Raw genomic sequence first — 25,316 nt, 5'->3', positions numbered from 1 at the left:
GTGATTCCAGAGTCCTGGGATGGAGCCCCATGTCAGGCTTCCTGATCAGCAGGGAGTCTGCTTCTCCCTCTGCCCTCCTCCTTGCTTGTGTGCTCTTTCTCTCTCTATCTTAAATAAATAAATAAATAAAATCCTGAAGAAAAATCTTTGAAACTAACTAAATAAAATCCTTAAAGAGTGTATCTATGAAAACTCCATTATAATGTTTATGCTAAAACATTCCTAATAAAGATAGGCAAGTTTTTTACTTAAATCTGCAGTTAGCACAATTATAATCTTGAGCTCTATACCTGTTGATTTCTTTCTTTCTTTCTTTCTTTCTTTCTTTCTTTCTTTCTTTCTTTCTTTCTTTCTTCTTAAGATTTTATTTTTTCATGAGAGATACAGAGAGAGGCAGAGACATAGGCAGAGGGAGAAGCAGCTTCCTGCAAGGAGCCTGATTCAAGACTCAATCCCAGGACCCTGTGATCACAACCTGAGCCAAAGACAGAGGCCCAACCACTGAGCTACCCAGGTGTGTCTCTCTCTCTCTCTCTCTCTCTCTCTTTAAAAATTTTATTTATTTGAGAGAGAGTGCATGGGGAAGTGGAGGATGGGGAAGGGCAGAGGGAGAGGAACAGAATTTTAAGCAGACTCCCTGCGGAGTACAGAGCCAGGCAGGGGGCCAATCTCAGTACCTGAAGATCATAACCTGAGCAAAATCAAGAGTTGGTCACTCAAGAGACTCCGCCACTCAGGTGCTCCTATACCTGTTAATTTCTAAGGTGAGCTGTGATGAAAATAATCTTTTTGGTTTTTTGTTATGGCAAGTATATCCTCCTGACTTCACAAGGTATTTCTAAAGGGCTTTACAAAAGTTTTTTTTTTTTTTTTTTTTAATTTATGATAGTCACAGAGAGAGAGAGAGAGGCAGAGACACAGGCAGAGGGATAAGCAGGCTCCATGCACCGGGAGCTCGACGTGGGATTCGATCCCGGGTCTCCAGGATCGCGCCCTGGGCCAAAGGCAGGCGCCAAACCACTGCGCCACCCAAGGATCCCCACTTTACAAAAGTTTTAAAAGATCCCCTTCAAACACAGAAATGGTAGCAAGGTAGAACTGTCTCTACTATGAAACTTGAGGACTATTTATTTTTATTTTATTATTTATTTTTAAAGATTTTATTTATTTATTCACGAGAGACACAGAGAGAGAGAGAGGCAGAGACACAGGCAGAGGGAGAAGCAGGTTCCATGCGGGGAGCCCGACATGGGACTCGATCCCCCGTCTCCAGGATCACACCCTGGGCTGAAGGCGGCGCTAAACCGCTGAGCCACCCAGGCTGCCCCTATTTATTTTATTTTAAATAAGAGATACTGTGCCCTTTGAATAAGTATTTGGCTGTCAGGAAAATCAGACTTCGGAAGAAAATCTGACTTTAGGCATTCTATTATTATAAATATTACAGACTCAATATTACAGGCAAGTTTTTTTTTTAATTCGTTCTGAAAAATATATTTCCTCTCTTCTCTCTAGCTGAGTTAGACTCCATGGAAAAAAGATCTCTTAAATCAGAGATCTAAAAGGTATTAAGAAGTGCCTCCAATATAGTGGGTATTCTCTATTCTATTCCTGGAATGAACAAAGGGTACCCCTTACTCCAAATATCAAAAGCATCTGTCTGGTACAGCTACTCAGCTGAAAGAATAACATTACCTGGCAACAAGTTTATGTCTCTATAGAATGTGTGAAACTGGCAAATGAGTTCAAATACTAAAGGAGTTAACCCTTCCTGGATAACTGATCTATCCTAACAAAAATTTTACATACATTCATTTCCAAAACATGCTTTTCTTTGATTAGGAGATTTAGTTATACCAAGGGTGTTTTCTACCTTAAAAACCAGGATTTTCAGAACTAAGATAAACCAATCGCCTCTCCTTAGTTTTTTCCCTGAGAAAGTTGCTAATATTTGCAATCATCAATTTAACAAGAGCATCCTTGTTGGCTTTTGAAAGGACTAATTATGGAAACTTGAAGAATGGAACACAAAAAGCAGCATTTCAAACTGGAATGGTAGGGAATTAAAAGCTGATTCCATCTCTTCATGTGCAAGCTCAGTGATCAGCCTTTTATATGAATTGTCCCCTTTGCCTCTTCACAACCATACTCTAGTGTGACTTTTCCTTAGCCACAATACTACCTGTCCTTGCACATGCTCTTACCTTCATCTAGAACACATCCCTTTCTTCCCTTTCTCTAAATTTCACCAACTCCTGTTTATCCTCTGGGTTTCAGTGGACATGTCGCTTCCTCTGGGAAGCCTTCTCTGCCTTTCTTAGCATTCTGGGCTCATCTCCATTTTATACTGCATCATGATTGTCCGTTTGTGTCTCTCCTGAGTTGATAGGTTCAGGAGTGGCAGGCCCAGCACCATTTCTGCATATTGGAAGTCCCTAACATTTTAAAAAAATATTTTATTTACTTATTTGAAAGAACTGAGCAAGCAGAAGAGAGCACTAGCACGGGGAGAGGGAGAAGCAGACTCCCCATTGAGCAGGGAGCCCAATGTGGGTCTCAATCCCAAGACCCTGAGAATATGACCTGAGCCAAAGGCAGATCCTTAACCGACTGAGCCACCCAGCTGCCCTTGACGTCTCCAATATTTTTTAAGTCTTTGTATGCGTTTTTATTATGATTTTTTATTATTAAGTTGTTTAAAGGTTTAAGTGGGAACAGTGTTTTTAGATGTGAGGTCTTTTAAGGTTCAACAATTTTGATTTGGCTAAACGGGATAACTAGATCTAACTTTCTCAGAAATTAGTTGTGTGGGTGAAAAATGATTTGAGCTTCTCAGTGAAACAATAAATGCTTATAATTTTGCTATTAGACTTAGTGAGACTATTAGATTATCTAACAACTGAGGATACAATGCTATCTGGTGTCAGTTCTGCAGCAGGAATGACAGGGAGAAGAAGCCCAAAGACACAGAACTTCCTTTAAAAAAAAGGAGGGATATTATTGATTACAAAACACACAGGACAGAATGGCAAATAATAAGAAGCAAACTTCAATATATCATTCACAGAAGGGGACATTTTTCTAAATAGCAGCATTCTTTGTAAATTGTTTGTTTTGGCAAAAACCCATAGTTACTCTTACCAGATTTCTCTGTCCAAATTATGAATCTAGACTGTAATGCAGTAGGCTTGTTGGTTTCAAGGTAGTACTGAGAACTGTTGAGAAATTGAGAGGTGATATTTCAGCCCCATTAGTCGCTGGCATTAACTCTGGTTCACTTCATTGTCAGCAGTTCTCACTCAGCAACTATTGGAGACCCATCACTCACTTGTTCCTTAATTCTTGTTATTGAAGAGCAGTTATTTTTACCAGAAGTAAGCAGGACGGCTAGAGGGAATGGGGTAGTCATTAGGTAGACTTGGCCCCTTAGAAGGAAAAAGGGCTATTGCAGATAAGCCACAGGGAAGGAAGTGGGGGAAGGAAGCCAGGGAAAGGCTGCCTGAGGAGATCGGCCCCCTAGACCCAGACCATTATTGTTTACCCAATCACCCAGGAAAATCTCCTGTTAAGTTAAAGTTTCTGTAGTCTCCTAAGAAAATAAAACCAAACTAACTTTGAGATCTCCTTTAGAATTGTGAAAAAAACGAGCCATCTTTTTCTTAATGATTGGAAATTTATAAAATATGGTACTTGAAATATGTCTTTACCCAGGTGTCATAGGAAAAGTTATGACACCCCCCCAGCAATAGGGGAGAAGAGAAATATAGGAGGATTTCATGGGAGAAGAGAGTGTGACTAATACTGGAAGGATTTTGTTCTGGAGAAGTGTCAAGTTTGAGGAATCGTGATGACTTCTGAGATTACCTTAGAAGAAAACACCTGTTTTTGTAGGTCTAGTAAGCAGTGTTTGTAGGTCTAGTTTCTTGTGGATGCAGAGTGGCTTGTGCTTAGAAAGAGTAGAATGTGAAATTACTCATAAACTTATTTCCGAGGGCACAAAATTTATTTTTTAAAAGCACACCTAACATAAGGTTCATTTAAATACCAGTCTTCTAGAAACCTGAGCCAATTCTCCTCTCTTCTAAAAATGAAGTGTGTGGTTTTGAAGACCTTTCAACCTTAAAGGTTATTAGGAGTTATAGAGAAAGCAGTGTAGATGGTTGGTTATACCTCTCCTCAAGTCCAGTTTTAACTTGCTGTATAAGGTAAATTAAGTAATTCTATCTCTTTAAGCCTTAGTTTACCTATGAAATAATGTAGTTAGGCTCAATTTTCTCTGATGTTCTTTTTTTAGTTCTATAATCATGCGATTTTCAAGAGAAAAGAGATCTCATTTTGTAATATTTGCAAGAACCTAATAATCTAGAACTATTACAAAATTAAATACATCTTATGCAACTTCATAATCATAATTCCTTGTGAGAAGAACAAATAGATTTAAGAGACAAAAACAAGTTCTGAATAAGTCGGACTATGGCACAGAGTTTCATAGTTTCTGATCTGCCATTCTTCCAACTGAATCTAGTTCTATGCATTTTGCCCTAAATAATAAGAGAATGGGAATGGCTTTCCAGCCCTCCAATTTCTCTGCTAGTAATGTCTGGTTATTTTCTCCATCAGAGCTCACCATCACCTAAGTCCTGAGCTGAGAGACCATCAAATCGCTAAGTATAGGATTTAGAGCAGATGGTCATAACGAATATAGGTTACCAATCTATTCTGTGTCCGAACAAGTGCAGATCTTCATGGTGTAGTATCAGTTGGATATTTTGAGCTAATGTTAGCTCTGGTCACTTGAATTAACCCTCATATTTAGCTGAGAAGAGCTGTGGCTTTATTTATTAATTCATTTTACAGAACAATGCACACAGACCTGCAATATTTGCTAGTTTGCCAAGTGCAGCGTTGTATGGCTTCATGAGTATCCCATGCAGTGAAAATGCCTGTCAATGGGGCTTTAAAAGTGGACTTCTCACTGACTTGGATACTCAGTACACCTAACAGTCTGAGCTTGATTTTATTTTATTTTATTTTATTTTATTTTATTTTATTTTATTTTATTTTATTTTATTTTATTTTATTTTATTGAGACAAACATGGATCACACAGGTAATAGATGGATTTTAAATATATAATTATATATCCTGACCCACCTTACTAAATATTGAATGATCGAGCTGGGGAATATGTTGATGCCTTTTAAAAATTATATTCAGGTATTCAAGGGGGAGAAGTATAACGTGTAATTGAAATGCAAGAAATGTAGGGCTACCCTTGTGTGCACTGATGACAAGAGTGGAAAATGATATAGCCACTGTAGAAAGTTTAGTGATTCTTTAAATATTTAAACAGAATTATCATATGATACAGCAGTTCTTTTTCTAGATATATATCAAAAAGAATTGAAAGCAGGGACTCACATACTCGTACCCATGTTCACACCAGTATTACTCAAAATAGAAGGTGGGAACAACCCAAATGTACATCAACAGAAGAATAGATAAACAAATTTGTTGTTTATACACAGTGAAATACTATTGTCTTATTTTATCTATTTATCTATTTATCTATCTATTATTTATTTATTTATTTATTTATTTATTTATTTATTTATTTATTTATTTAAAGATTATGTCTGTCCATTCATGAAAGACAGAGAGGCAGAGACACAGGCAGAGGGAGAAGCAGGCTCCACGCAGGGAGACCAATGTGGGACTTGATCCTGGGATTCCAGGATCACGGCCTGAGCCAAAGGCAGACTCTGAACTGCTGAGCCACCCCCATGTGTCCCACTATTGAGTTTTAAAATGGAATGATATTCTGATACATCTTACATTGTTGATGAACCTTGAAAACATTATGCAAAGTGAAATAAGCCAGACACCGAAGGACACACATCATGCGATACTACTTATATGAGATATTAGAATAGGTGAATTTATAGACCCCAAAAGTAAAATAAAAAGTAGCAAGGACTGAGAGAAGGCAAATGAGAACTTATTGTTGAATGAATACAGAGTATCTGGGATAATGAAAAGGTGCTGAAAATGGAGAGTGAGAATCATTTCACAATATTGTGAACATACTTAATGCTATTAACCTATACACTTAAAAATGGTTAAAATAGGGGCACCTGGGTGGCTCAGTCCATTAAACATCTGCCTTGGGCTCACCTCCTGGGATCAGGCCCCACATGGGGAAATCCCTGCTCAGCAGGGAGTCTACTTCTCCCTCTCTCTCTGCTCCTCCTGCTTGTACTCTCTCTCAAATAAACAAAATCTTTTTAAAAAATGGTTAAAGTGGCAGATTTTATATTATGTTTATTTTATCTCATGCATGCACACACACATACACTTAAAAGAAAAAGAAGTACAGGGCCATTTTCAAATCTTGCTGTATCATTTGGTCCTGTTTTTCCACCTCTTTCATGGTTTTGCTTCATTCACCAGGGAGAGCTTCTCAGTGTGGGCTCAGTGTGCTTGAGGTTGCCCTGATGGATGTGTTTAAGTCAGAATCCACTGATTTTGCTACAAGGAGGCTTGCTTTTTACATGTGTTAAAAATTTTGAGGCTGGGTAGGTGAGGGAGAGGTAGTTGAACGTGGGAAAACAGGGCATGTTGGACTTACCATTCCAACAAGTAAGGCGTGCTTTTGTGGCCAACCGAAAGCCTAGGAATCCCGGGTGATGAAACACAGGCCTTCCGGCCCTCACTCTGTTCCTGATTTCTGGTTGTGGGAATCTGTTCTGAATCCAACTGCAAGTGGAAAACCCATCTTTGGCTGAGCAGCCAGGGAGGCCCTCCTGCCAATCCCCTAAATGTGTTGCTGAAACTTTGGCCCTGTGAGGATGGAGCTGAGGCTCTCTTCCCAAGATCTGTGCAGCTGTCAAGGTGGCTGTGATGGGACTGTGACCGGACTCTGCACTACATTTTGGCAGTGACCTTGAGACCTGCCAGCTCACAGCAGCTGTCCTGGTTCCTTCTCTACTGTCACTGTTGCCAGGCCAGGGAGAGAGCTTAACTCTCTGGCTCTGGCATTCTCAGGGTCTGGCAAATTCCAACTGTGGTGCCCCGCTCTCCCAGTGCCTACCACCCGCTGAGCGCGGTGGCAGCCCAGGTGCCTGAGTGTGGGTAGCTGCTTGTGCCACCTCTGGCTCAGCTCCCATTCCCGGGAAGTGGGTGGTTCCGTCTGACCATCAGCCGGGTAGGCAGACTGGCTCCGCCTGGGGACCTGTTTGGCAGCTCCACAGAAAGATGCTCTGAGACAGTTGATGATCTTGGGAGACAGAGAAGCCCATAAAGGTGCCCCTTTTTGTCTGAAAGGTGTGAACCCACCTTCTGGACCCGAGGGATTTCTTCAGGAAATGAAGGTCACCAGAAATGTCCAGAGCAAGAGAGAGAAATCTTTTCCTCTGCAGCCACTCAAGAGTGGCAAGTGTATTTTGAAAACTCCTCCCCCTCTCCTTGTCCTCATCCTGTCCTTTTCCTTTTAAGTGGCTTCATTAGTGTTTTTTAATCCGCCTTTGTCATTGGACATTTATTGACAGAAATCAAATTGCTGTGTTTCTGGGCAAAGCGCCTGCTGCAAAGAGGTGTGGTTCCCGGGGAATGAGACACGCAGCCCAACAGCTGAGCCTACACTGTCCTCACATAACCTCCCTGCCTTAAATATCGCCAATATTTAGCCTTGCCTTATAAAGTAAAAATGCACAATACCTTCCAGAGTTTCAGCAAGCCCAAATGCCCCCCTCGGCTCGGTTATATCTCCTGTACGTTGGAGGCAGAGCCGCGCACCCCTCCCCCCGCGCAGACCTGCCCTCGGAGCCGCCAAGAGGTTACTAATCAGGGAGCCTCCGCCATCGATCCGATGGCGGAGACCTGGGGGATTTGTGTGCATTGTTTTTGCTGAAGCCTCCTGTGATTTCGGCGCGACCAGATCCTCTGCAGCGCACTCCATGTCGCAGCTTGTGGCTGCCTGTGTCCTGTGGTGAGAGCGGAGCCGCACAGGAGATCCTTTGTCTAGGAAGGCTAGCAGAGAAGATCACTTTGGAGTTGCTAAGCTCTGCATTGCCATTGGCTGCACTCTTTGTGGGGCTGTTTTTGCAAAAGGCATGCCCAGCACGTCTACAGTGCTGGCAGGCCAGGGCTGCCTTTAAACACCATGATAATAATACCAAAAAGCAGTTTGCAGAACTGTTCCACTGTAGAGGCTTCCTCTGCAGAAGCAAGCAAGATGGCTACCTCGTGGGCTTCGCTGTGAAGAATGCAGAGGCTAATTAAGACAGTCTTTAAGGGGAAAAAAGGGTATTTCCCTACTTCATCTTTATGCAACGCTTTTTTTCAGTGACTTTTAAAGTGTACATTTTACATGAGCTCTTTAGGTTCTGCCTAGCAAACATGTTGATAATTTTAAATGGTCTAAAGAGTTTTATAGAGAAATAGCCAAAAAAAATTTTTTGGGGGGAGGTGGGAGCTAATTTTTTTTTTCTTAAACGGAGGCTCATTTTGCAATCTGATTTTTTTTAGGTTATAAAAGAAAACAAGAGGCCCCAGAGGGAAAAGAAGCCCAAAGTTTTAAAGGTAATCAGCTATTGATTAAATCATATTTAATTTTTTTGCCATTTCATAGAGTATTTTTCTGTCACTTAGGAGTAAATTTGGAGTACAGTGGATGTGAATTCTCCCGGATTTTCAGTAGATAAATGAATTTTCACTCAACTGAAGTGTTTTTTTTTCTCTCTCTCCCTCTCTCTCTCTCTCTCTCTCTCTTTTTTTTTTTGATGTGCTGCATGATGTGCATATTAGCATCCTTTATTTTCAACTCTACACAAGTCTGCAGAAGGAAAAGTTTATATGCAAAACGTTGTGAATAAAATTTGTTTTCTTGGTAGATCCCTTTGTAGCATCTGCCTTTGTGGTGTTGCACCAGTGTGTAAACTTATGCTCTTAAGGAGAGAGACACTATTTGAAGTTGACAGCTATGATCCATTGTGATTTTAATAGACCTTGCATTAGATACTATTTTAAAATGTGTGGTTTTGCTTTCCAAAGGAAAAGGTCCTTAGAGGTTTTAGTTCAATTTGAAATATGTAAGACATTGAGCTCAGCCAAATTATCATTGCTTAATCCCAAATTCTCATTGTATCATTTTTAATTTTGGCATTCAGAGAGCTGTAGGAATATGCATGTTTTCTTTATTTTCAGTCGTTTGCCTAATGAATATTTAGTAGTAACCTAATTTGGTTCTAAGCTAACAGTCTGGGTTATGAGCTTTGTACAGTATTTAGAAGGGTTAATTTAAAAGCATATGGCACCACTAAAAGTTCAAGGCTAGCTTTAGTTTAGCAAATGAGTGCTTATGTGTTAAACATTTCAAGTGGCCTATTGCTACTATAAATGTAAGCAACCTAGCAAGTAACCTTTTTAATTAAAAAAAGACATATTAAGCAATAAAATGTACTGGTCTTTAAAATGATATCATATATATATATATAATAATTAATATTATTTTAACCTAACCTTAGCTTTTCTTTTGCAAATAAAGTTTTAGCACTCAAAGAGGAACAACATGTTGAGCTATGGATGTGGGAAATTTTTTATCTCATTTGCTTCCCCAGTTGTGTACCTTGAAAATGTTATTGACATGGAGAACCAAACCTTGCATTGCTTTCAAATTTGTCTGACCACCTTGAGTTTCTGTTTCCTGTGTGTACACGGCGTTGCCATGTACACTTTAATCAACCAACAAGTATTTGTTTAATATTTACCACACAGTCATCAATGTTCTAGGCACTGTGAAATGAATGAAATTGCTTGGCACAAATTCTCATTGGGCCTGGACAAATAGAATAATGGTTGTTTTCAAGGTAAATTAACCCCTCCTATTTTGCTTCTGCAAAATATTGACCCACCCACCCCCTTTTACTTCCTTCCCCTTCTCCAACTATAGAATTGTATCATTAAAAAGCCCTGCTTTATAATTCTTAACCTATTCTTAATACTTTCTGTGTTGGGTGTATCCATCTCAAGGTGTTTTGTCTTCAGATTTTCAAATAAGAAATCATTTTAGTGCTACTGTTAATATGGCTCTCAAATTTGCCAGGGGGTGGGGTGGGGGCATAGGAGAAAGAGGTCAATTGCATGGACACATTAATATAGAATAAATTTGGTAGCTAAATCATCATCTGCCTTTGCTAGGAAGTAGAACTGGGCTTTGGGAATACTATTTAATTCTATGTTTATTTTGTTAGTCTGTGGGTGTCCTGTCACCTGAAATAAATTTCAGAAGTAAATATACCGTGTGTTGCTTTTTTGAATTATGGCAATGGACTCTGACTTATTTTAAAATAAGTGTCTGTGGGTGGCTGAATTTCATGTGCCACAGCAAGCAGAATTGAATTGTTGCTCACCTTTCTCTATAGTTATCAATTGTTGTACAAGAGTAGGGAAATGCCCTAAAAGGAAAAAATAATAATTTTCCCCCTGATGTTGGCATTTTAAAATGTTTAATTTTTTATTGGCTATAATGTATTTTGTTCTCCACAGTAGAAATGCTAAAATACTTTTCAGATTTAAGTTTGATAGGTGTAAAATATAATATGGAATATTGTACAACCCTGAAAGAGATGTTAAGAAAACGAAATCCATATTTGGGAAGGGAGGGCAGGGGGAAGAGTACAACTTTCGGTTTAAGGTTTCATGGATGAGGACTTAGCGGTCAGCTGGCTGGTACCTGGGGGAGCAGAAATGGGAGTCTATAGGTTAAAATGTGGTCTCCTTTCATAATTCTCCCTTTGCATTTTGCATTATGCCAGAAATTTTGCTGCTTCCTTTGGCTCTAGCCTCCTAGATCTTCAGATCTCCTGGGTCCCTTGTTCTTTGTCAGGGTGGATGCTGTAGGTATCCTGATTAAAGATTTTCATCTTCATCATCTGTGAAGAAGTAGTAGGACAGGTGAAGAGTCTGATTAGGGAAATTGGGTGCAGAATTGAAGCTTGTCCCATCTTACTCTGAACCTGCTAACTAAATACTGAATCCAGTTGTGGGGCTGAAATTGCTTGGTATGTCTCATACCTTTCATTTTAAGCAATTTATTATCTATACCAAGAACCTATATGCATTTTATTGTAGTTCAAGATTTAAAACTGCAGATAGTGACCTCAAATCCCTGATAAGAGAGAGAATTCCCCTCCAGCTGAAATGACAGTTTTTGTCCAAAGCACTCAAATGGCCAAATGGGAGTCAAATGATGGGGGCTGGGGAGTGGGCTCAGCATAAATTCCTGTCCCTACTGGTTCTGGAGGACCAGGTTCCTGTTCAAGTGCTATTGATTATTACTAGAGTTATTTTATATATACATGGCACCTTATTAGCTGTGCTGTAATTGTTTCCGTGACCCTTGAGTAAGGTAAAGGTGTGAAATAATTCCAGACATTGATTCATAAAATTGGACTTGTGAATGGTATGATTTGGAACTCATTGTGGTAGAAAGTTTTATGTAAATACTCTCTACTTGGTGTGTCAGGGTAAGAGGATATATTCCCTTAAGGGAATGTTGATTTTAAGGTAATACCACTTTGGGTAGGTCATCAATCATTGTCTTGGGAAAAATCAGATTAATGGTCATTTGGGGACATTGAGGGGAATTTAATAAAGGAATGGTTTAAAAGCTATGGGCAGGGTTAAGGGAAAAACTAGGGATGGCAAAGCATCCCAGGACTAGTGACAGCAGAGATTTCTCACCAGTCCTAGGCCTGAAGGGGCCAGGGAGTGGGAGCAGGAACCCAGAGAGAAAGAATAGTTGTAGTTGAAGAGACAGAGTAGGGGCTTTTGTTATGGCCTTTGGTAACAGGATGTTTCTGCAGAGACAAAGTTTTAGGGAACTGGGGATGGAAATAAATACCCTGCTCTCCAATTTTCTGCTGCTTTCATTGGTGGATCCAATCAGAAGCCAAAAGGGGCCAGTCTGCCTCCTATGGCATGCAAGAGAGTATGGAAGATAGAGTGTAGACCTAGAGGGCCAGACAGAACATATTCTCTCTCTCTCTTTTTTTAAGATTTTATTTATTTATTCACGAGAGACACACAGAAAGAGGCAGAGACACAGGCAGAGAGAGAAGTAGGCTCCCCATGGGGAGCCCGATGCGGGACTTGATCTTGGGACTCCAGGATCACCATCTGAGCCAAAGGCGTCAACCACTCAACCACTGAGCCACCGAGGCGTCCCCAAATAGAACATATTCAGCATCACTAGTGACCACAGGGATGGGATGGTGGGGTTAAAAATAGTATCAGAATCATTATTATAAGAAGATAACATCATGCAAGGCTGGGTGAAGTGTGTTTGAGAAACCCTATACTATATTTGGAAATTAGTTGTAAATCTAAAATCATTTCAAAATAAAAAGTGTGGGTATCCCTGAGCAGGGACCATATTTATACATTCTGTAATTAGAGACACTCTTTCTAGGCCAGTAAAGGATATTTTCTAGCTATTTGGTTATAAAATATCATCAAAGTAGTGTTTGGAAGAACTGAATGAATAAATATAAAGAATGTCAGTGGATATTAAAGCAGGAAATGGTCTACAGATGATTTAGAAAAGAAAAAATGAAAGCTAAGTGATCTTCCTGCTAGCTTCTGCACTGGCAACCCTGCTCTTCACTGTTTCCTTCCTTCCTTGATGATGCTGATAAAGGAGAAGAACAAGTGGTACTGGGGCCTGATGGGGGACATAAGACATATATCTCACCAGGACAGAAGACACTTGCATACTTACATGGTTTTTTGAAATATGTTTTAAAAGGAGAATTAAATCATAAATAAATCATATTTATACATGATCTTGATTTGCATGACATAGGTGACATTCAGAATATTTAGTACCATCATTGCCTGGCACATAGTAAATGCTCAGTAAGCTCAGTTTCCTGAACAACAATCATTTACATTCAATAAATATATATTCTTTAGCATATACTAAATGTTGGAACTATATGGTATACAAGACCAAAATGATTTCTGCCCTCATTGAGATTAACTTGCTTAGGAATGATAGGCAAAACAATTAAAAGACAAATGAATAAATTACAAATTGCTGTATATTCTTTGAAGGAAACAAAAAAGTGCCAAGCTGGGGAAATTTACTTCATATCTTTGAGAGCTGTTCCTTTGTATATGTTACAATTTAAAATTTTAAAAAATTGTTACATGTAGTAGCTCTGACTAAAAACTACCAAATTAGATACAATTGAGTTACCTTGTTTATTTTTAAAACCCATTAAGCAAGAAGTGGAAGATTAAACAGAGTTACTAAACATTTTTCTCTGCACATTTATCTACAACTTTGTTTCAGTTAAGAAAAGAAAAACATTGGTAAAGGGATAAACTTTTAACTCTGGGTATAATGTAACATTCCATCATTCATAGTAACATGTTGCAAATTTCAGCGCTAGATCAAATACAGAGCTTGATCATTGTTCAGGAAAAGAAGCATACCATTTTTATAGTGTTTCATGGTCACATGCAGTGAATCCCAGACTTCTGAGTATAACCGACTAGTGGGGAAAAAATTCAGAGTGGGTAGTGAGAGTACCTAGAAAGCAATAACAGCGCCTTCCCGCCCCCCCAATAATTTATTTATTTATTTATTTGAGAGGGAGAAAGAGCATGTGAGAGAGCCAAGTGGTAGTGGAGAGGGAGAAGCAGGCTGCCTATCTAGCAGGGAGCCTGATGCGGGGCTCACCAGGACCCTGGGATCATGACCTGAGCCAAAGGCAACTGCTTAAGTGACTGAGCCTCCCAGGTGCCCCGCAATACCAACTTTAAAAAACAGACAAACAAACAAATAAATTCAAAGAAGATAATCTCAGAATACCCGAAGGTCATATAAATTTAATTATTTAGTTTTATGGTTCAACACATGGTCCTTATTTTCCTCATTATGTCATAAACTGGCAAAAATTGTCAAAGATCTGTGTTCATCCATCAGTGTTTATTCACATGATCAAAGGCACACATGGAGCTTCTGGTTTGCATACCCAGAAATTGTAATATCTCCTTTTGCCCAAAGATGATCAGACTGATTTCAGGGCTAGGTTCTCACTAAGCCAGCTCGCACAGTCAAAAATCATTCATTTATTATTGGAGCACGTACATTTTCAGTGACTCAAGACCCATGTTCATTCTGCAATTTCTAGGAATGATCCCAGAGTATCAGTGAATAGAAGCCAAGTGGGGTGAATGGGCGTGAGGAAACTTTCATTCAAGCTACCCAAAAAAAAAAAAAAAAAAAAAAAAATCTGTTGAATTCTTCCTAGCTAAGAATATATACCTTTTGTCTTGAATACTTAATGATCATTTGATACTGTGTTTGTGTGTTCATAGTGTTGGACTAGAATGTATCCCTAAGAGCAGATAAAAAGAGCTAAATAAGAAATGTTAATAAATTTTTGTTGAAACCTTACTGGTATCTTAATTCATTTTCAAGTTTAATTAATTTAATAATGGAATGTCTTGTGCTCACTTCGGCAGCACATATAGTAAAATTGGAATAATAATGGAATGTCTTTCAGTGTCTAAAATATGTTATTAAAACCATTGTTTCAAAGATCTGATGACAAAATTTTCTGGCACAGTGGCCAATGAAATAGAATGAAGATTATAGAATTTTTAAAAAACTGTTCTGATGATTTATTTTTTAAATACTAACTCTTTGAATCTTTTTTGAAATAAAAGCAGGAGTCTCTGCATGTGACAAATTTTAAGAGAAGAGATGCTATAGTTTTATCATCTATGATTAAAATTTGCTGATGTCACATGAATTTGATTGAAGCACATGTTCTTTTCATGATTCTAAGGAACCAAATGTTAAACTAAACTTATAGGAACTTTTCGATTTTGTTTTAAATTTTTTAAGATTTTATTTATTTATTTGAGAGAGAGAGAGCACAAGCAGGGGCAGTGGCAGGGGCAGAGGGAGAGGGAGAAGCAGGCTGAACAAGGAGCCTGACATAAGGTTCCATCCCAGGACCCTGAGATCATGACCTGAGCCAAAGGCAGATGCTTAACAGACTAAGCCAGCTAGGTGCCCAGAACTTTTTTATTTTAAATAACTAAATTATTTATTATATTTCACATGTGCTTAATGTTAAATATAGTACACAAACGCACCTACAGAAGATCACAGACTTATTGTATAGTTAATTATTTGATACATGTAAAATGGTTAAGATAGCTTGGCATATAGTAATTTTTCAATTACTGTATTATATCTAAAGATGTAGTATATGTTACTAAAAATATTAAGTGTACTTTTCAGAAAATGTGATTTTCTTAGCAGTATATTCACTTAATTGCTCTATTTGAAAAATATAAACCTATATTCCAGAAACCCTTTTCTTTCCTTTTAAAAATTCCACTTCTGCTTTTTGTAATGAGGAATATCAGAAATAAGATTTATTTTTATTTTTATTTTTTTTATTATTTATTTATGATAGTCATACAGAGAGACAGAGAGAGAGGCAGAGACACAGGCAGAGGGAGAAGCAGGCTCCATGCACCGGGAGCCCGATGTGGGATTCGATCCCGGGTCTCCAGGATCGTGCCCTGGGCCAAAGGCAGGCGCCAAACCCCTGCGCCACCCAGGGATCCCCCAGAAATAAGATTTTAAAGATTAAAAGTACTAAATTTTTCTCTTTTCCCTTTTATTTATAAATATCCTATAGGGGCACCTGGGTGACCTAGTTGGTTGGGCATCTGACTGTTCATTTTAGCCCAGATCATGATCTCAGGGTCATGAGATTGGTCCCTACATCTGGCTTTGTGCTGGGCATGGATCCTACTTAAGTTTCTCTCCCATCTCCCTCTTAAATATATGTATATATTTATGTATGTGTATGTATGTATACACATATATAAAAAATAGAATCAACTATTCTATAATAAAGACTAGAATATGATGATACAATCTCACAATTAATGGTTAGTTTGAATTACAGAACTTCGTTACAAAGACAAAGGTAGATGGACATGAACATATCTGGAAGAGAATACAAGTTTTAGTATGTTTTCAGGTTATGTATATTAAATCTCATTTCTTCCAGATAAAAATCACATAATAAAGTTCTCACTAAATTATCAAAAGAAGGGGATGCCTGAGTGGCTCAGCGGTTGAGCGTCTGTCTTTGGCTCAGGGCATGATCCCGGGGTTCTGGGATCAAGTTCCGTATTGGGCTCCCTGTAAGGAGCCTGCTCTCCCTCTGTCTCTCATGAATGAGTAAATAAAATCTTAAAAAATAAATACATAGGGGATCCCTGCGTGGCGCAGCGGTTTGGCTCCTGCCTTTGGCCCAGGGCGCAATCCTGGAGACCCGGGATCGAATCCCATATCGGGCTCCCGGTGCATGGAGCCTGCTTCTCCCTCTGCCTCTGTCTCTGCCTCTCTCTCTCTCTCTGTGACTATCATTAAAAAATAAATAAATTAAATAAATAAATACATAAATTATCAAAAAAACATCTTAAATATCTGAAGGCATTTTTTATCTTAGAAATATTTTCACTTAATATCCTATGTATTCATTTCACTTTGGAAAAGAAAAATTATCTCTTTTTGAAATAAACAATGTTATTTTAGACAAAACTTCCTTCTGAAAAAATAGGAAAAATATATCTGAAATTTTCTAAGCATCTAAATTTTGATATAAATATTTAATGTTTTTTTATTATTTTTCATTTTTTATTTGAACCATGTTTCCTATGGTATCAGCAATATACAAAAGAAGATGTATGACCTTTAATGTCATAGTCCTGGGTTTAACCCTGTTTCTTCTATTTATTGTATGACCTAAAGAAGTTTAAGTGAACTCTGAGACCTATTTTCCTTATCTGTAAAACTGTAAAAGGGGAACAGTAACCAATCGATAGGGTTGTTTGGTAGCATGTATAATTTTTAATTTACTTAATTTATCTCATGTAGTATATATTCAATAAATGATAGCTTTCACCATCATCATTTTTGTTATGATTGTTAATATAAAATAAAATCCTTTGTAGAATATTGTGTTTAGATTTTGAGTTTTTAATATTCCTTAAACTAGATTGTAAACCTTTTATTTATTTAAAAAGTATTTTATTTATTCAAGAGAGACAGAGACACAGGCGGAGGGAGGAGAAACAGGCTTCATGCAAGGAGCCCCATGCGGGACTCGATCCTGGGAATCTGGGATCATGCCCTGAGCCAAAGTCAGACCGTCAACCGCTGAGCCACCCAGGCAACCTTAACCTTTTATTTTAGAGCAGCAGTCAACTTTGTGTTCCGCATCGTGTCTTAATGTAATACCTTACACCTACAAGTCAATAAATGTTAGTTTAATGAATGATTGAATTGATACATGTGGCCTATTTGTCAGTTGGGTCAGAACTGTAGAAATTACTATACTGACATCTTGGTATGTAAGAGAAACTGTGTTTTCCCAAATCATCTGGCCAGACCTGAGTAGTCTGTGTAATGATGAATTGCTATGGAAATCAGGATACATGTCTAATAAATTTAATTTAATTTGATTTTTTCCCCTAATTTTTACTTGAAAAAAAAACTAAACCTACAGAAAAGTTGAAAGAATAATACATATATATTCTTTTATATATATATATATATATATATATATATATATATATATTTTTTTTTTTTTTTTTTTTTTTTTTTTTTTTTTTTGCTGGACCATGTACCATTTTATCTGTAAATATTTCAGGATGCCTCTCATAAGAATATTCTATGTAACCACAATACAATTATTACACTAAAGAAGTTTAATATTAATTCAGTCTAATCTAAAATACTGTTCATTTAAACATTTTTTTCAATTGTCCTCCCTCTCCCCTAAAAATCCTTTCTAGTTGTTTTCCTCCTGATTTAGCATCCAGTCTTAGATCACATCTTGCATTGCATAGTCTCTTTGATCTATTATCTGGTTTTCCTACCATTGTGTGTGTGTGTGTGTGTGTGTGTATGTATCTTTCTTGACTGATGAGTTTGAACACTACTCATCTTTTCTTACTTTTTTAATCTTCTTATTTGACAGTCAAGAAATCTGGGTAACTGGCAGTAAATTTCAGGTTGTGGGTAGATTGTCTAATCCACATTTAGCTGTTGGAGACTGTCCAATGCTTCCTGGATTGGGTCCTAAATTTCTAATTAGGAGAGGTTAACAGATTGAAAAAAAATGTAAGTGTAAACTCAGAGATTAAACTGATCTTCTGCATCTACATCTGGTGGTAATAGGGAATGGATGAGAAAGGGATACCTTGATTATTGGCTCACTGAAATAAATAAAAAATGAACTAGAGATATTTATAGTCATGGAGAAGGACTTAGAAAAGTAATATTGGCTTGAAGTAAGGGTTTTGATGAACCTTACAAAAATCTGAAGTTCATTTGATTAAGGTAAATAGAAGCTATTTCAAAATGTTAATTTTATCACTCCACCCATGAAATCTAGTTTATGCCCTCACTTAATGGATGGTGTAAAATAACTGCACTGCTGGTTAGAACGTTTCATCAGAAATTTAATCCAGCTGTCCAGAGTTTATTTAAAGCCTCTGATATTTGATCTCTTCACTAAAACAAGTTAGGATCATCAGAAAGCTGAGTTACCTGGGCCACATTTTCTAAAGTCCTATGCATTATGACACACAATAGTTAATAGAGGCCCTGAGAGGCTAACATTCTTCCATATACTTTCTAGTAAAAATTGACTGTGAAGATTAATTTAGTTTAATTTCTAACCATGGTCAGAAAGAAAAAGACAACAATGTTTTCCAATTTGACATTTCAGTCAGAATACTCAGTCAGATTCATAGGTCAAGCAGTGTAATGTGTTCAACTTTGAAATGAGAAAGCTTCTGGTCTTCCCCCTACTTTCTTGTGAATTTCATTAAAATTAAAAAAAATTTTAAAAATATTTCCAAACAACAGAAAAGCTATGAGTAGTACAAAATATTCCCAAACACCCCTCACTGAGTTTTCCCAAATGTTAATATTTTATCTTGTTTGCTTTATCTCTCTTCATACACTAAAATGTGCATTTCTTACAAACAAGGACCTCTTCTTGCATAATTCTAGTACTAAGATCAGTCAGTAAATTAACATTGATATAATACTATCATTATTTAATCTATTGATCAGATCTCACCAATTGTCCTTAATAATGTAGTAATATCAAAAGATCATCTCAGATCATGCATTGCATTCAGTTGTTCTCACTTCAATCTTTTTGTCATGTTAAAGGTAATATTTTATTATGCATAGTTTTATGACTACATATATCTCTTCCCTCAAAGTGAGACAAGCTGAAATTCAAAATTTTATATATCTATTAAAGAAATTGAAACTCTGAAAAACCCTTTCCTCAAAAAAATAGAGCTCATATAATTTTGTTATTTAATTTTTCTAAATAGTTAAGGTCAAAAACAAAATGTCATTTTTACAAGCATTTTTCTTGAGACAAAAAACAGAACACTAATACTTATTAGAGGCCAGCATAATTTTTATATCAAATCATAAGAATATTACAGAAAGGAAAATTATAAGTTAATCTCTTTCTATATCTGAACATGCATGCATACATGCATATAGTCTAATGAAATATTTCAAATAAATTCCAGTAATATTTAAGGAAGATAATATATTATGATCAAGTGGGACCTATTACAGTAATGAAAAATTGGTTTAGTATTCAAATCAATCATTGCATCTTACCTCATTAGAAGAATAAAGAGAACTCAAATGGTCATTTCAATAGATGCATGAGAGGCATCTGATAGATTCAGCCCACACTTAAAACTGTTTAAAAACATAGACAATTTTGAATAAAATGGAACTGTCTTAATTTGATATATTTTATTTAAAAAACACTTAAAGCAGCCATTTTTCTTAATGGTTATGTACTGAAAAATTATACACTAAGACTGTGAAAGTTAAGAAGATATCTGCTAACACTAAGTATATTCAATACTATATTTGAGTTATAAGCCAGTACAATAAGCTAAGAGACAAAAGATACAGACATTATAAAAGGGTAAGTAAAACTGATGAATATGACATAACATACAAAAATCCAAAAGAATCTACAGATTATATTAAGAAGAAAAAAAATCAATAGTTAAATTAACAACTTTTAAAAAATTAAACTTAAGCAGTTTATGTTTTTAAGGTCGCATATTTTATTTTTTTGAATTTTTAAAAATTTAAATTCTATTAATTAACATATTATGTATTATTAATTTCAGAGGTAGAGGTCAGTAATTCATCAATCTTGCATAATACCCATTGCTCATTAATTCACATGCCCTCCCTAATGGCCATCATCCAGTTACCCTATCCCCCGACCCCTTCCCCTCCAGGGACCCTCAATTTGTTTCCTATGATTAAGAGTCTCTTATGGTTTGTCTCCCTGTCTGATGTCTTGTTTTATTTTTTCCTCTTCCACGATGATCTTCTGTTTTGTTTCTTAAATTCCACATATGAGTGAGGTTGTATGATAAGTGTCTTTCTCTGATTGAGAGAAATCTTGCCAATCCGATGTTTTCAAAGAATGCAGTTCAGTTATTTTTGTAGAATATCACTTGTTTTCATTTTATTCAATGTTTATTCTTGATTAGATTTAGGTTATGCTTTTTTAACTAGAATGCCACGAAAGTGAGTTTGTGTTCTTCTCAGTGGATTATATTTGGAGGCACATCATACCAATTTGTTCCATTACTATGATCTTAACACTGGTCACTTGATTAAGGTAGTATCTGACAGGTAATAGTTTATTCTTACCTTTTGTAATTTATTATGTTGAGATACTCTAGGACTATGTCAGTATTTTTTCTTCTCATTGATTTTTAGAATCCATTCATGATTCTTATCTGAATGAAATATTATTATGCACTCCATTTTTAACCTAAACAATCTTTTATATTTTATTACCTTTAAGGCACCTTGACTTTTGGAAGTCATAGAAAAGTTGAACTTAAAAATTTAAAGCACTAAAGATTAAATGAATACAACTTTTACTAGTAACGAAAACTGCCTTTGGTTCTATTTAATGTCCTATTGTACATTGTAGGCAAATGGTTAATTTTGGTTGAGAATGTTGGATTCAGGCTACTATGTGGTAAAATGCAGGTATAGTATCTGGAATGTGGAGAAAAAGCAAATATCAGGATGATGAGGCTAACTAGGCATAGAATTCCAAGGGAATGTGATGTAGACTTCATTCCTTCTTTATCTTGCCTTTTTTATCTTGCTCTTTCCACCTCTTATCTTCCACACAACCCTATCTTACCAAGAAGTTAATACAAAAGAAAGAAGCCCAACTCAGAAATTCAATGGAGACAAAGTAAAGTAGACAATAATCAACCAGTGATAACCTACTCCCTCAATTGAGTACCAAGTAGCTTTAAAGAAAAGAAAAATGATTTGTTTATGAACCAGATCAGAAACAAATTACATTAAAGATTCTTCAGGATATATACTAGAAACAAAACTCATAAATTTACCTCTGACTGAAGTTAGTAAGTTGTACTAATAGCAAAAGTATACTGCAATCCTATGTACAGTTAATGATCTGATGGAAACATCAAAGTGTAGTCAAAATTAATTATGTCAAATAAAAATGCAAAGGTCATTAATGATTTTAATCATATGTTGTATTTTCATATGTTGTAATCATGTGTTGTATTTTCAGATATAGTCTCTATACATACACCTCCAGTCCCGTGTGTGAATTATATTTATACAGATGTATCAACTCATTTTTTAATAGTGATTATTTTTTGAAATATATTTGATATGCTTTGAAATACTCAGGTCTTATATACACTATTCAACGAGTTTTTTTTTTTTTAAAGATGTTTTATTTATTCACTAGAGACAGACACACACACACACAGAGAGAGAGAGAGAGAGGCAGAGAGACACAGGCAGAGGGAGAAGCAGGCTCCATGCAGGAAGCCTGATGTGGAACTCGATCCTGGGACTCTGGGATCACACCCTGAGTCCAAGGCAGACACTCAGCCATCAAGCCACCCAGGTGTCCCAACGAATTTTGATGAATACATAGAAAGACATCAATCATTTCTGTCACCACAAGTTCTCTTGTGCCTCTTCCTAGCCAATATTACCCTCCCCTCAGTCCAGCGACTACTGATCTGTTTTCTGACCTCATAAGTTAGGTTTTGTTTTGTTTTGTTTTTTTACATATGAAATTATAGAGAATAAATTGGCTTCTTTTACTCAGAACTAGGTAGGTAGATATGAACATCCTTAGTTTTGGGTTTTTGTTTTTGTTTTTTTTTTGTTTTGTTTTAAACAGCTTTTTTGAAAAAAAATAGCTTTATTGAGATATAATTCATATACCACACAATTCATTCATTTAAAGTGTATAATTCAGTGGCTTTTAGTATATTTACAGTTGTACATGGATTACCACAATCAATTTTAGAAGATTTTCATTATCCCAGAGAATTACCCTGTTCCCTTTAGCTGATACCTCCCAACCTCGTCATCCACTTCAGCTGTAGGCAACCAGTAATTTACTTTCTATCTCTATGGATTTGCCTGTTTAGACATTTCATATAATCATCGTGGCTGGTTTCTTTTATTTGGTGTAATATTTTTTAAGGTTTATTATTATTGTAACATGTATCAATACTTAATTTCTTCCTTCATTCCTGAATAATATTCCATTGTATGTATATAGCACATTTTATTTATCCAGTCACGTGTTTTTTTTTTTTTAAGATTTTATTTATTTATTCATGAGAGACACACACAGAGAGAGAGAGAGAGAGAGAGGCAGAGACACAGGCAGAGGGAGAAGCAGGCTCCATGCAGGGAGCCCGACGTGGGACTCAATCCCGGGTCTCCAGGATCAGGTCCTGGGCTGAAGGCTGAGCCACCCGGGCTGCCCATCCAGTCACCGTTTGATGGCCATTTGAGAAGTTTCCACTTTCTGGCTATTATGAATAATGCTGCTATGGTCATTCATATATAAGTTTTTGTGTGGGACAAAAACTTTCATTTCTCTTGAGTACAGACCCATGGGTAGAATTGCTGAGCTATATGTTAACATAACGGTTAACTTTTAGAAAAATTGCCAAACTTTGTGAAAGCAGCTGCACCATTTTACATTCTTACTAGAATTGTACGAAGAGATCCAATTTCTCAATATTTTGTCTGACATTCATTATTGTCTGTCCTTTTTTAATGTTAGCCCTCCTAGTGGGTAGGTGAAGTGGTGGTGTTTCACGTCGTTAATGATAGTAAGCATCTCTTTATATGCCTATTAGCCATTTGTGGGTCTTCTTTGGAGAACTATCTCTACATGTTCTTTTTTTTTTTTTTAATCTCTACATGTTCTAATGGGTTATTTGACTTTTATTGTTGATTTATAATCGAATATATGTATTCTACATTCAAGACCCTTATTAGCTGTATGATTGTAAATGTTTTCTCTTAATCTTAGGGTTATTTTTTCTTTTTTTAAGAATTTATTTATTTATTCATGAGAGACACACACAGAGAGAGGCAGAAACATAGGCAGAGGGAGAGGCAGGCTCTCCGTGGGGAGACTCATCCCCTCGATCACTGACTCTGGGATCACACCCTGAGCTGAAGGCAGACATTCAACTGCTGAGCCACCCAGGCATCCTGGGTTATCTTTTTCTTGATGTGTCCTTTGAAGTACAATAGTTCTTAATTTTGATGATCAGTTTATCTATTTTTTATTGCTTGTTTGTTCTTTTGTTGTGATATCTAAGAAACCGTTGCCTAATCCAAGTTTAAAAATATACATGTTTTCTTTGAAGAGATTTTGGTTTAGCTTTTACTTTACTTTAAAGTCTTTGATTCATTTTAATTCAATTTTTTTTATATATGGTGTGATGCAGGGTCCCAACTTCATTCTTTTGCAACTGGATATCCAATTGTCCCAACACTATTTGTTGAAAAGATTGTTTCCCCCTTGAATTGTCTCAGGACTTCTCATATTTTTGAATTTCATTCACGTTGTGTATATCAGTCCTTTGTTCCTTTTTTATCACTAAATAGTATTCCACTGTAAGAATATACCACACTTTGTTTATTCATCCTCTCACCGATGGACATTTTGATTATTTTCAGTTTGGGGCTTTTATGAAAAAAGCTGTTAATGGATATTCTTTTTTTTTTTAATGAACATTTTTATACAAGGGCTTTTTGATGGACATGTATTTTCAGAGAGAGAGAAGCAGAGACACAGAAGGAGAAGCAGGCTCCATGTAGGAAGCCCGTTGTGGGACCGGATTCTGGGACCCCAGGATCACGCCCTGAGCTGAGGGCAGAAGCTCAACTGCTGAGCCACCCAGGTGCCCCTAAACACAGATTTTTAAAGGTGTATAATTCATTTGGGATGCCTCACCTAGGTGGCTCGGTGATTGGACACCTGCCTTCGGCCTAGGGCGTGATCCTGGAGTCCCAGGATCCAGTCCCACACTGGACTTCCTGCTTGGAGCCTGCTTCTCTCTCTGCTTGTGTCTCTGCCTTTCTCTGTACCTCTCATGAATAAATGAATAAAATCTTTTAAAAAATAAAGGTATATAATCCATCATATAATACTGAATATGTAATAATAGTATGAAGAAAAATAGTGCAGTTCAGTGGGTTTTTAAAAATTATTAGTATTCTAAACATTGGTGGTGAATTTTGGTAACTACATAGAGGAAGCAGGACCTACCTTGTATTTTTGCCATTTGCTTTTAATCATTGTATTAAAATGTAGATAGAACATCCAAAAGAGGAATTGAAGTTCAGGATTTTTTTTTTTTTAAGATTTTATGTATTTATTCATGAGAGACACACAGAGAGAGAGGCAGAAACAGAGGCACAGGGAGAAGTAGGCTCCATCCAGGGAGCCCGACATGGGACTCAATCCTGGGACTCCAGGATCACGCCCTGGGCCAAAGGCAGGCGCTAAACCGCTGAGCCACCCAGGGATCCCCAAAGTTGAGAATTTCTGATGATAGTGTACAAAATTTTCCTCATAGTTCGTTTAAAAAGGATTAAAATTTCTGCTTAAGATATTATGGCAACCCATAATAATGATGGTACTTGGAAATAAGGGAACCCAAATCACATCAGTGATGTTTATGGTGTCATAGAGAATGAAAGAGTTGTCTGGAGGTTTAAAATAAGGGAAAAACTTACTAAGTGGTCAACATCACAAAAGAAGGAATATAAACATTCAAAAAATAGTTTTTCAATGATCAACCTCTACAATACTTTGAAAATTTACA

At 36.8% G+C, this 25,316-nt stretch overlaps 1 protein-coding gene across 1 annotated transcript in view; it reads left to right on the top strand.

The window, feature by feature from the left end:
• TET1 (tet methylcytosine dioxygenase 1) overlaps positions 1 to 25,316 on the top strand; it is a 139,316-nt gene that overhangs the window by 31,925 nt on the left and 82,075 nt on the right. Inside the window, 1 exon segment of the mRNA XM_055325620.1 lies at positions 8,526 to 8,579. Coding sequence (XP_055181595.1) covers positions 8,526 to 8,579 — 54 coding nt within the window.

This window comes from Nyctereutes procyonoides, unplaced genomic scaffold (assembly GCF_905146905.1).
Source record: "Nyctereutes procyonoides isolate TBG_1078 unplaced genomic scaffold, NYPRO_anot_genome, whole genome shotgun sequence".
Lineage (NCBI taxonomy): Eukaryota > Metazoa > Chordata > Mammalia > Carnivora > Canidae > Nyctereutes > Nyctereutes procyonoides.
This window is presented reverse-complemented; position numbering and strand designations above follow the sequence as displayed.